The sequence below is a fragment of the Fundulus heteroclitus genome, unplaced genomic scaffold, assembly GCF_011125445.2.
Source record: "Fundulus heteroclitus isolate FHET01 unplaced genomic scaffold, MU-UCD_Fhet_4.1 scaffold_48, whole genome shotgun sequence".
NCBI lineage: Eukaryota > Metazoa > Chordata > Actinopteri > Cyprinodontiformes > Fundulidae > Fundulus > Fundulus heteroclitus.
The window spans coordinates 2,054,361-2,067,915 of NW_023396901.1; the positions used below are offsets into that span (position 1 = coordinate 2,054,361).

Genomic DNA, 13,555 nt, shown 5'->3' on the forward strand with positions numbered 1-13,555 from the left:
GTACCAATAATTAACAGGCCAGTGCGATGTGACTGGTTTCAGCTGCAGTCAGTGTGCACTTGCAGCAGAACATACCACTGAACAAAAAGGGCCCAAAATCATTTATTTAAACACTTATTTGCACCCATACCAAATTTATTTTGATAAATAAATATCAAATTAGGGTATTTTTCGTCGGTTTCAAAAGGAAACACGAGTCCACGAGCGTGTATTTTGGAGTTGTTAGTCGGGCACACCCGCCTCAACGCAGTTGGATCCTTCCGCCACGGTCGGTCACGTGACTTTTTCCGTTTCGCCATTTTCCTCTTCTCCGCCGGAGCTGCCGCTGCCCGTCCTCGCTGCTTCGCGGTGTTCTAAGCTGCCCAGAGGTGACGGTGGGACAGGGGAACCCCCACCGCCGAAGAGAGAGAGCGAGACAGAGGATATTGCGCCGTTGAGCTTTGTCGTCCGAAGGGAAGCGCGACAATGTCTTCTGAGGAGAGCCCCGAGTACTCACCTTTCTTCGCCGTGATGGGAGCCTCCGCGGCCATGGTCTTCAGCGGTAACTACACCAGCACCTCCTGCTCCTTATTTTATTTTTTTAACCGACAACTATTGCTTACATGCTAGCTTATACGTAGACGGCGGTAATTAATAATAATAATAAAAAGACCTTCATACAAACCGTGTCGGTGGGGGTTTTTTTTCTGGGTGGCGCTGGGGGCTCGTACACCTGTCAGGGATGATGCGGAGGGACACGGAGGAAGGCGATGGCTGTTGTCCGCCTCTGTTCTGGTGGAGCTCCTGACATTAAACTGAGGCTGTGACTGTCTGCCGCTGGCTGCTGACGCACACTGCCAGCGAGGCGGCAGCTCCTCTTCTTCCGCAGCGTAGATGTAACACGATGAATGAATGAAAAACACCGAGCCTAAGGGTCTGCGGTAATCACGCTGGTCGTTTATTGCTTTTTTTGGTGAAGGGGAGTGAGGAAGGGAACACGGAGGCCTAAATATCGCTGACAGTTTAAAGGGCTCATCCATCCATCCATTCATTCATCCTGCACTGCCCTCTGAGCATGCGCAGTGGACTACTTCCACTCTCTGAACATTAAACTGATTTTTTTTGTTGAAGGAATATAATCCAAGTGGGTTTGATTCAAGCTTTTGTAAACATTTATTTTTATACTCTGTAATTGATGAAGCCCAGAAGGATTAACGGGCTGATTATGTTTGGTGCATTTTATGCACGTCACTAAAGATTTACTTAGCCTGGTAGTAGTAAATCAGGTCCCTAAGAGGTGTAATATATTATCCGTGGACATAATAAATTAGTACAAAGGTACAAAAATCAGTCACCCGTGAGTTCATTAAATTACAAAGAAGGAAATCCATTGATCCCATTTTTAGTCTTTTTTTTTTTTTTTTTTTTTTTAAACATTTTTATTTCCAATGTTTATTAGAGATCCACTTGTCAGGTTTTACCTAGCTGATACTGATTTCCCGTCTTCTTCTAGGGCTGACTTGCACATTTTTGTCTGATCCAGATCTTGTTGCTTTAAACGCACAAATTTCAAAAAATGTACTGCAATTGAAGAAATGTCCCATATTTATGTTAAAAACAAATGACAAAAGGTTAGGGAAATTTGTTTTTAATTAAAAAAGTTCATGCTAATGGTCGCTATTGAACATAGGTGATATGAAAGAAATATCAAATCATGTTTTTTATCACAGTAAAAAAAAAAATCTGGGTTACTATTTTCATAATTTTCCTTATTTAAATGGATAGTTTTTAAAGGGGAAAGAAAGCGTCTCATTTCTAAAATTAGTTTGCACAACTTTGCCAGCTTGCGTCAAAAAATTTATTCAAAACTCAAGACAAAACTAATATTTTTAATTTCATCACTCTCCCACCAGCACATAGAAAATTGTATTAAGTGATAAAGTTCTGTATTAAACCACAGCTGTTGGTGACAAATTGCTGCCTGCACACGCAAAGCACCCAACGTGTTGTTTATGAGCAGAGAGGGTGCTGTTTTAATTTAACTTTATGCTCGTAATGCTTTTATTGGGACGGTTTTGCTGTATTAACGCTATAAGTAGAGGCATAATCCATCATATTATTGCTGTGGTGAGCCATGAGCAGCTCGTAGCTGCTGCAGGAGACGCCTGTTCTGGTTTCCCTCTGCACTAGTGAGGACAGAACGGCTGTAAAAAGCCGTACTTGTGCAGTTGTAAAGTCCAAAAATGCAGATAAATTTAACACCCGGTGGTTTAAATATCCCCGCATTTCATGCCAAAACAATGTGTTTGATGAGGGATCAAAAAACCAGATTTCTTTTTAATGTGTAATCACTTCATCTAGCTTTACTGGTCGTTTTATTTTTTAAATGGCAATACCTATTTAGTACTGCTACTATTGCAATTAAGATCATTTGAACCGGTCACTGTGTTAGCCCGTTAACATTGTTTATTTGTTGGTAATTTATTTTAAGTTGAAGGAAAAGGAGGACAAAGAAACTTATGGAGGCGTCTGAGCAAAAGCACAGATTGTGCCTTTTTATGTGTGATCTCTGCTTTTGCAGCTCGTCTTCATTTTTTAGTCCTTTGCAACTCAAGATGGTCGTATCGTCCACACCTAGTTGAAGTTTTATAAACCAAAAGGAGGGAAGTCATCAGTTTTGTTACTTTTAACTAGAACGGGGGACAAAATGTAACTTTTCAGTATTTAATCTGCTGATCACAGACGAGCCGATCATTGGCCGGCCAATCTCTAGTGTTTGTAATCCTAAAAAGTTTAACAGAAGACTAACCAAAAGGTGTCCCCCTGTATAAATGGCAGCAAGGCCGACACGCTTCAGGGGGATACCCTGCCAACATCTGTTTAAATCTAAGATGATTACCTAAAGTTTCCAAAAGTTGCAGTCAGATTACCAGATCAGAAATCGATCCTCTTCAGACATAAACAAGAAATGGCTAATAAAATTAACAGTGTTGTCTAAACTAATAGCTTTCCAATTGCTTTACTGGTACATAATCAGAACATTTTCAAGGAGTGGTTTCATCATAATAGAGTTTTGTGTAAAAGAGCTTTAAAATTGAGAAACAAAACGCATTTAACATGTTTGCTTTTTAAGAAACAATATAGTAAATCCTGAAATCTAAATTTGAAGTATTTAAAATTTTTGATGGAAACTGCACTTCGTCTGGACTAATTAAGGAAGTTCTTTAATGTGAAATAAGTTGATTTTTGGTATATAGATGCCAGAAAACATTATTTATGAGACCAATTGGTTGATTTAAAAAAAAAAAATAATAATAATAATAAAAATCTCCAAGTAGATCAGTTTTGTTAATCCAAATCAACAATAACTCTTGACTATGCCGTCTTATGTTCTGGTTATGTTTTATAAATTTGGAGATACTTAACACCGTAACCCCAAAAAGCAGCTGACACTTTGTTTTCGTAGGGACGTCTCAGCCAGCAGCGATCTCTGGTTGAAGCCCAGCTGGCAGCAGCGCACCGACTTTCATGTATACACACCAAGGTTATCCCGCTTCAAGTGAAATACGTTCTTTAAACATTAAATTATGTTTGTTTAGAAGATAGTTGTAGGGGAAAAAAACTTATTAAATGAGTTTTAGGCTACCAATTCTAAATATGCGTTTTGATGTTTAATAATTAATGATCCCCCTGAGGGATTAACAGACTATTAAACTGAACCTTAACCAAATTTGTCTGGCTGTCTAAATGGCAGTAAGATTATTTTAGCGTTTCACCAGTGACTCTTTGCTACAAGAGAACTGTTGTCAGATTTCTATTTATATTCAACACAGTCTCTGAGTATTAAAACTGCATTTTCCTGGTCTGGACAAATATGAAAAGAAGAAAAGCGAATGTGGAAATGTTTTAGTTTTTCTAAGTAAAAACCTTCAGTTTCAAAAACTTAAATGCTTTTTATTTTTAAAAACACACAAATCATAACTTTGTTTGCCATCTGTTTACTATTTGAGTTTTGTAGCTCATTAAAAAAACTGAAAACTGCTATTTTAAAACTTTTTTCTTTAATTATTTTTTTTTTTAACATCAGGGTCTGGACTTGTAGATCTGAAACTGGGCATAGCAGGGGTTGGTTTGGATATCAGACGGGTTTTAACGATTAAAAAAATGCAAATAGACGAATGTATCAAAGATCATTTAGTAGATCAATCCTGAGCTGTTTAATAATTCTTCAAATGGAGCTGATCTAAATTGGTCCAGATGCCAAAACTAGCTGCAGAACCGCCTTTTATCACAGAGAGTTGGAAACAGACTCCAGCCGTGTGTGGTACTAAGATTTAGGAAGTATACACGTCATAAAAACCAGACTAACATTAAAGCATTGTCAACACAAGCTGTTAGCAAAACCTGGACATTTGAATCCAGGAAATCTGGCCTTTTAAAACAGGGGGAGCTATGGTGTAATTTCCAGGGTTCCCATGGGTCCTTGAAATCCTTGAAAGTTTGTGAATCTGAAAAAATAAATTCAAGGCCCTTGAAAGTTCTTGAAAACAGCCAAAAAAACACCTTGTCCTTGAAAGTCCTTGAATTTTTTTGTGGGGTTGAAAGTTCACACGGATGACGACTCGTGTGTCATTATTTTACTACCACAAGATCTTTTAAAATTATGTTGATTCCGCAGACTTTTAATTTGCAAAAGTACGTTCGCTCTTCTTCGTTAGTTGGTGGTTTAGGCCTACGTGCGTCCAATAGGTTACATTCACGCAGTGTTGCCAATTCAGCGACTTTGTCGCTATATTTAGCGACTTTTCAGAGACAAAGTCAAAAACTAGCTTAATCAAAGATGAAAGTAAGTGAAACAAATTGATATAATTCTGAACATCTCAATGCTGCACTTTTTTTCCATAAAATTCCTTGAAACAGTAGGCTAATGTACATCTTATATGTAATGTAGTATGGCATAGCCATGTACTGTGGATTTAAATGTAGGCTATGAATATGATCAACATCAATGTAGGCTATAAATTAAGTCCACTTTCTTGCATTGCTTCTGACCCAACAACTTCTATGCCGTTAAGTCTTTTATTGAATTTGCATTGTATTAAAATATGATATTTAGCGGTCACAGTAGGTTAATGCCGCCACATGTGGTCCTTGAATTTGAGGAAATTGGTCCTGGAAAGTCCTTGAAAGGTCCTTGAAAGGTCCTTGAATTTGATGTTCACCAAGGTGTGGGAACCCTGAATTTCACTCGTTATAAAGCAGTTGTCATACTCCACCTCAGTGGGAATGCTGCAGAAGGGCTGGACCAGTTTACGTTGGCATATTTGACCTGGGCAGAATATTAAATTGTAATCATTTGCTGTCACAGCGATGATGGAAACTAAAAACTACGATTCCCACCATCAGTTTATAGTTGCACCTCGTTATTTCTCTTGCTGCACTTGCACCAAAATGACATCAGATTTTCCACTCGTTGTAGAGGCAGGCCTGTTTCCAACCCTCCTGTTGCTGTAAGTCTAGAAAAAAACAGAAACTATACTTGAAGATTGTTAAAAAATTCAGGTTCAGTTTATCTGATGTGAAAAGCATCAAATCATGAACCGGCTGAATTACTGCGCTGATGAAGCTGCATGCGGTGATGAGCGTTTTTCTTGACCTGATGTCCGCTCAGCGCTGGGATTAGATGAATCTGCGATGCGAGCGGCGCAGCGACAGATGTGCAGATGTGAGAAACGGTGCTTTGATCTGTGACGCTTCATGTGGAGGAAATAAAAAACATGTTCCCGTTGTGATTAAAGGGCCGGGCCTCAGAGGACTCTGGCCTTTTTGTTTAGTTGTTGGTTGATATATACGTGGAGCAGGAACCTGCAGCGTTAACTACAGCACGAGGAGGCATTAATAAAACATGAGGCGACCGCCGGGCAGAGAGAAGGCTCAAGTTTGAGCTACAGAGATGATCTCTTTAAATATTTAATCATTCCTGGGAGAACTGACATTTAAATGGCTTCTGTTAGTTCAATTTTGGATTGAGCAACACCCGTTGGCAGCAGTTTACCCAGATTGCTATGCAAGCTGAAGCTTTATCTCCTCTGTGTTGTTGTTTTTTTTTTAAGGACGGGGGATTTGGAGGGAAAAGGTGAATTAATGTGGACTGCTTGGTCTGTCGTTTTTCTTCTCAGCATTAGGAGCAGCCTATGGGACCGCTAAGAGTGGCACAGGCATCGCGGCCATGTCTGTGATGCGGCCAGAGCTCATCATGAAGTCCATCATCCCTGTCGTCATGGCCGGTATCATCGCCATCTACGGGCTGGTGGTCGCCGTGCTGATAGCGAACAACATCTCTGAGAGAGTCAGTCTCTACAAGTAAGGAGGACGTCTTCTGAGTGGGTTCAGTCACTACAGCCGGGGTTTCTCCTCAGATGGCCGACTCGACTGGGACGCCTCCTCTTTACCTTCTTCTTATGAATGAAACAACTATCAGCAGATAAATTACTGCTATAGGTGGCCTGAATGTGTGCTGCTTAAAATCAGCTAATAGTCATTTGTTCTCAACGCGCGTAATGTGTAGTGATCATGTGATGATGATACATTCGGAAATATTGTCTGTCCTTCCGTCCTTCTCTCCTCTCCTAACCCTGTCTGTCCGTCCTTCTCTCCTCTTCTAACCCTGTCTGTCCTTCCTTCCTTCTCTCCTCTTCTAACCCTGTCTGTCCTTCCTTCCTTCTTTCCTCTCCTAACCCTGTCTGTCCTTCCTTCCTTCTTTCCTCTCCTGACTCTCTCTGTCCTTCCTTCCTTCTTTCCTCTCCTAACCCTGTCTGTCCTTCCTTCCTTCTTTCCTCTCCTAACCCTGTCTGTCCTTCCTTCCTTCTTTCCTCTCCTGACCCTCTCTGTCCTTCCTTCCTTCCTTCTTTCCTCTCCTAACCCTGTCTGTCCGTCCTTCTCTCCTCTCTTAACCCTGTCTGTCCTTCCTTCCTTCTTTCCTCTCCTAACCCTGTCTGTCCTTCCTTCTTTCCTCTCCTAACCCTGTCTGTCCGTCCTTCTCTCCTCTCCTAACCCTGTCTGTCTGTCCTTCCTTCTCTCCTCTCCTAACCCTGTCTGTCTGTCCTTCCTTCTCTCCTCTCCTAACCCTGTCTGTCTGTCCTTCCTTCTCTCCTCTCCTAACCCTGTCTGTCTGTCCTTCCTTCTCTCCTCTCCTAACCCTGTCTGTCTGTCCTTCCTTCTCTCCTAACCCCGTCTGTCCTTCCTTCTTTCAGTGGGTAAAGGGTTATAATACGGCGGGGAAACCCTGGTCCTTCCATCTTTGTCCTACCTTCTATCCGTCCTTCCTTCTTTCCTCTCCTAACCCTGTCTGTCCTTCCTTCCTTCCTTCCTCTCCTAACCCTGTCTGTCTGTCCTTCCTTCTTTCCTCTCCTAACCCTGTCTGTCCTTCCTTCCTTCCTTCCTTCCTTCCTTATTTCCTCTCCTAACCCTGTCTGTCTGTCCTTCCTTATTTCCTCTCCTAACCCTGTCTGTCCTTCTTTCCTCTCCTAACCCTGTCTGTCCTTCCTTCTCTCCTAACCCCGTCTGTCCTTCCTTCTTTCAGTGGGTAAAGGGTTATAATACGGCGGGGAAACCCTGGTCCTTCCATCTTTGTCCTACCTTCTATCTGTCCTTCCTTATTTCCTCCTTTTATCCTACCTTCCCTTCCTCCTGTTTCCTTCACCTAGGGATGGGTACCAAATTCTGCACTTTTATAGGCAACGATCCCGCTGGTACTGCCGGGTACTGATTCACGTAAAATCAAACGGTACCTAAACGCATCACTGTGACACTAAGGGAACAGAAACAATCATGGCTGATAGAAACCGGTCCAAAGTCTGGCTCCACTTCCCAAAATGCACTGCAGATTACGCTCGCTGCAGTAATTGTGAAGGAAGTACAAGACCAGCGGCGGGTATGTTTCTAATCTGACGACACACCTGCTGCCAATTTAGCTATATCAATTTCTTGCTATATTTAACAACTTTTCAGACAAGATAAGCAACCTTTTTTCAAAAAGGAGGCTAGCATAAAATCTAGTGACTTTCTTCTGTTATTGGTGATTTCCTGTGAAAGCCCCAGTCGTTCTGCAGTTATTGTCTTGGGAGGGGGGCGAGTCTCTTCCCTCTTCTCCAAGCCTTGTCTCCTAGATAGCTGCTGCAGCGTTGAAACCAATTGTTATCGATTTGAGTTAATCTAAAGTTGACTGATCTTATCAGTCGACTATCAATTAAATGATAAGCGTCCATTTTCTTTAAAAACCTGTTTTCTCGTGTCGATGGTCTATCTATGACATGAAGGGCACATCATTAATAACTTTATTGTGCCAGCTGTTTAAAAATACTGACTAAACAAACTCTACAACACTGAAAGAAGGTCCGTCAAACCAGACGTGATCAGTTGATCGTATCAAACAAATTTTAATCTAATAAACTAATGTTTGACAATGAATCCTAAGTCGGTTATTGTTTGCATCCCTTGGGGTTATTTAGTTGCCAGAAGACGTGTAGCAGAACGTGGATCCTAAGCTTACCAGTGAAACCGAGGAGGACGGGTGAAGAATAGAAAAGCCACTTTGTTGTCCCAACTTAATGTTTCTTTTTTTTCTTGTACTCGTTTATTTATGTCAACTTAGAAGACAAAAATATACAAACCAACAATCCTCCTACTAAACATGATAGAAACACTTAAGCCACTCCAGTCCTTGATTGTACCTGGGTACTCAGTTTTTAGACATTTCCTTGGTCCAACAAACCCAAACCAATGACCGGTTCATTAGCTGGCTCCTGCAGAACCGGTTTACATGCTGTGGATGTAATTCAGCCGTACGTTTAACCAGAGACTCATCTAAAACATGGAGCGCACTGGTTTTTAAGAAGTGGAGTTGAATTTCATCATGACAGACGATGTACAGTTAAAATTGGCGTCTGCACATCCTCTGCAGTGGACATGTTATCTGTTTGTGGACGGTCATGAATGAAATGCTGACTTTTCATCCATCACTAAGTTTAGAAAGTGTTTGCAGACCGGTTAGCATCCACTTTATTGGGTTTCAATAACAAGTACGCAGATGTTCAACATATTCATCTACCGTTTTCATCACTGTCTTGGTTCTCGCTACACATCCACACAGACTTCTCCACAACAGTAGCAGTCACAGCTCCACAAAAAAACATTGTTAATCACTGTGTTGTTTTCTTCTGACTTTTCCTCTTCTTATGATGCGGTCGGCTCCCATTTCTCACAGAGACGCTGGTATCCACTCCTTTTTCTTTCTTTCTGTAAACAGTGTGCTGCTGTGTGACCGTAACCCTTTAATTAATAGATTAATCAAGCTTTCTGGGCTCGTTACCAGCGCCACGTGAAGTGGGAACTGTACGAAAAACGAGCCACTAAAAAAAATAAAAAATAGTGCACATTAAGTCTAGCAATATTTATATTATTGATGTTACAACAATAAGTAACCCAAAAAGTCTCGATTTTTTTGCACGTTTGTGAAAGAGTCTAACGATGGAGGGGAAAATGGACCTCTAGAAATGCTTAGCACTGTTCCAGGCTTCCAGCAGTGTTGCCATGTCTGGTCATTATCAGTAACTCTGGGCTTGTTTTGTTTACACTGTTTACAAGGTAGATGTATTAGAGCTGGTTGCTTGTTTCACTTGCAAGACCTGGCAACACTGGCTTCCAACCCATCCTGTTTGTTTGTTTTTTAAACTGAGGGATAGATTATTCCTTGTCCTACGTTTACACTGCTGTGCAAAATGAAAAAGTACAAGTTAAAAGGTGAATAATTTCCCCCCCTCAAACACGCAGTGCTGCACACATTCGTCATGTACCATGTCTAAGTGTAAAACGTCTTCTCACCAGGGAAATATGAAATGTTTTTACTGTTCAGACCTGCCTAAGGGCCGAGCTAAGCTGCTCAAACCAGAACCACCAAAAGAGTCAGATTCTGCCAGATTTCCTTATCAAAGCAATCTTAGTTTACAATACATTTACCATATTTACATCAAAATGTATGTGTTGGAGGAGCTGTTGGTTAATAATGTGCTGATCTACAGTTTTCATAAATCAGATGTCAGATCAGTCGCTGTAAAACAGGGTTAACTAACTTTAAAATCTCAATGTAACATTTTTAACGCTTATAAACGGATCTTAGCATCTAGTTTGAATGTTTGTCTTGGTTTACCAGGTGTAAAATTAAGTCACTTTGACAAAACATCCAAAAAACTATTAAATTGATCTTTTGTGGCTGAAGTTATAGCCAAACTAAGTGTTTTATTTTATTTAATAACAGGGCATATTAATCACATGATACAGCTGTCATGTAAATGTTTCTCATTTAGACACAGAGGCTGCGGGTAAACACCGATTGTTGTTTTCCCGGATATTTAGAAGAGCTGCTGAGGTTTTAATCTCAAACGCTCTTGGAAAAACGGCAAATTTGGTCTCCAGGTGATTTCTTGGTGCTTTTTTCTAAAAAAAATATTTTTTTCTTATTCTGGGTTTGAGTTGCTCCTAGATTTTTACTTTGCATGACAATTATTTCTATCCACTTAAACAATCCTTTTTATATTAAAGACTTGTGCAAAGACCTAAAACAAATAAAGTAGAACATTGTTAAACAAAACAAAAAGGTACAGAATCGCTCTCTGCTCTTTACTCCAGCTGCTTCTATATAAGTTTTCTTTGTAAATGTAAGTCGGTGGATTCTGTGCCTCATTAGCTAAAGTTCATGCTCATGTTTAATATTTCTAATTGGTCAGCTGGAGACGCACCAACCAGGTTTTTGCCGCCTGACGTCCATTTCTAGTTTATGAAATAAACATAAAATGGATAGATTTCATAACTGTCCCCATTTATGTCCCTAACCTTTTTATCTAATTTATTTGTTAAGCTAATAAAGCGCATGCTGTTGGTGGTTGTATTTATAGACTGAAAAAGGAGCATGTTGGGTTTTTTTCTGGCGTTTTAGGAATGAGGAAATAATCAGATTTTCTAGTATTGAACAGCTGATGACCGATCAGGTGATTAAAGAGGAAAATTGTCTGTTTCCGCCCTCTGGCCAGTGTATAAATGCATCTTCCCTAATGAAATCTTTGTTTCCCCCCCCCCCCTTCTATCCTCTGCTTCAGGAGTTTCCTGCATCTGGGCGCCGGTCTGAGCGTGGGCCTGAGCGGTCTGGCGGCCGGCTTCGCCATCGGCATCGTGGGCGACGCCGGGGTGAGGGGCACCGCTCAGCAGCCCCGGCTGTTCGTGGGCATGATCCTCATCCTGATTTTCGCCGAGGTGCTGGGGCTCTACGGCCTGATCGTGGCCCTCATCCTATCCACAAAATAAGCGTCTCTCCGTCCAACCACCATCTCATCCATTCCACGTCGACGCAGCGAGAACAAACAGGAGCGTTTCACCTTCTTCCATGACAACCCGCGGATCTGACAGGATGGGATGGCAGCAGAAACACGCCGGCCAGCCGCCGCTGACGACGGCCCCGTCCTCTGTAGATGTGACCTATTCCCTTTTGTTTTGAGCCATCCGGTTGTGTCGGGTCTTGTGCGTACAGAACGGGCATGAACATGTACTGTTTGTTGTGAGATGATGTGTGGACAGTCTGCCTGATTATATCGTCTAATCTTAAAACTGTACAGTGATCCAGAGTCCTCCCACCCCCCAGTAACCGTAGTAACCAGTCTGTGCTGTGAGTGTGAGTATCAACGTTTACCCCCCCCCCCCTCTCCTTCATCCACCCATTCCTCTTTTTGATTTCCGTCTTCTGTTGGTGGATTTTAATCATCTGTTTTTCAGGCTGCTGAAAAGTTGTGCACACTGGTATTTAATTTTTCTTTTTTTCATGTTCTTTTTTGGGAACCATCTTTGAATCTCTGAAACTTTTTTTTTTTGTCACTATTTATGGAAAGCTATGAAGATTTTTGAAGCCGTCTAAATGGAACTGTTTATTGAAATTCTCTATATACATAAAATCTATAAATTATCTGTGTATAGTTAGATTTATTGCACTGTGGGTAATTGTGCTTGGATTCCTCTGGATATAGTGTGATTATTATTGGAGGATGTCCACATGTTCACATGGAGATGAGTGTGTGTGTGTGTGTGTGTGTGTGTGAGAGATCTGAGTGCATAATGTGTGATTTTATGTTTGATATGACATTCTCAGACACTAGTATTGTTTACTTGTAGTGCTGCTGTCTTTATTTTGTTTTTTTGTTGTTCAAAGTGGGAGCTCACTGTTCAGCCATGCCTGTCAGATTTCCAAATAAAACTCAACCTCCTCCATTCAGTTTTTTTTCTCTCCTCGTCTTCATGACTCTGTGAGCTGCACTGTTAACTTTGGTTATTTATGTGAAACTAGACCATACGTTAAAATCTGAACAACACAGACTGAATGTGTGGTCCTTTACCTGAGGATGTAGCTAAAAACTAATACGGCTGTTATTTGGATCCCGTGGTTTGCAGTCATGCACAGGGTTCCTTGCGGATTCTTAAAAAGTCTTAAAAGGCATTGAATTCTGTAATATAAAACTATGGTCTTAATTGGCATTAAAATGTCTTAAATCAGTCTTTCTTAGGTCTTAAAATTGTTACCAGGTCATAAATAGGATTTTATTTTTATAATCCATACCAAACAGTAAAATAATTGACACAATTATAATTTTTTAAATTTACCGAACTTCTCAATGTTCCGATAGCGGAACCAATAAAAACTGTTGCCGGACCATAGCTGCCAAAAAGAGTTGGCACTGGTTATGTTGTGGTTTTTAAAACTCATTTTATAGTTTATTTTAGTAGGGAACAAAACAAAGTTTGTGAATTCAGTTGAGTAGTTAAAAAAATATATATGTAATTTGTTTTTTTTTTTAGCTTTCTTCCTATATGGAATGTTTTTTCAAAAATTTAAACATGTCTACTGGGCCAGAAAGTAATGGTTTATGTTAAAATAAACATTTGGGTGAAGTTGTCGCAACCAAGTTTATCTTGAAGTTGGTCTTAACTTTTTATATCAAGTGGCATTAAAAAGTCTTGAATTTAACTTGCCTTATGCTGTAGGAACCCTGCATGATGCAGGAAAAGGGGTTTAAAGGATGTTGTGGAGGAGCTGATTTCACTTCAAGTTAAGATTCTCGGTTCAAAATTCCCAAAAAAGTCAGAGCCACAACACAGCTGGAAGCGTGATAAAGGAGGCTGGAGGAGGTTCTCCTGCTCAAACATGGCCGGGACCATGGTCATGGAGGCGAACACAAACATCTCCACACCTCTGGGTCATCATGCTTTTTATTCTAAACTTTAGATGCCAGCTAGATTTAAACCACAGGATTCTGTGGCACTAGTGACCTTAATTCAATTTTTATCTCCAGGTGGAAAAAGAGGGCTGCATAATTGCAGAAGTAGCTCTCTTACCCCACGCTGAAGCAAAGCAGAGGCTCTGAGGGATCATGTCATACTCTGTAAAACTAAATTTGAAATACAAATCTGACGGCCTTACCATTGAAACTGTTAGTTATTAAAGATAACCCCTTTTATCCTAGAACGAAAACCGCAC

The 13,555-nt window shown here is 40.7% G+C and overlaps 1 protein-coding gene across 1 annotated transcript; it reads left to right on the plus strand.

Annotated features, from left to right (window-relative positions):
* The first annotated feature begins 277 nt into the window (after positions 1-277).
* Positions 278-12,295, plus strand: atp6v0ca (ATPase H+ transporting V0 subunit ca). The gene is made up of 3 exons (XM_012882296.3): positions 278-541; positions 6,159-6,342; positions 11,133-12,295. Exons 1-3 carry the CDS (start codon positions 466-468, stop codon positions 11,335-11,337), a joined length of 465 nt encoding a protein of 154 aa, XP_012737750.1. The 5' UTR covers positions 278-465; the 3' UTR covers positions 11,338-12,295.
* Positions 12,296-13,555: the final 1,260 nt, after the last annotated feature.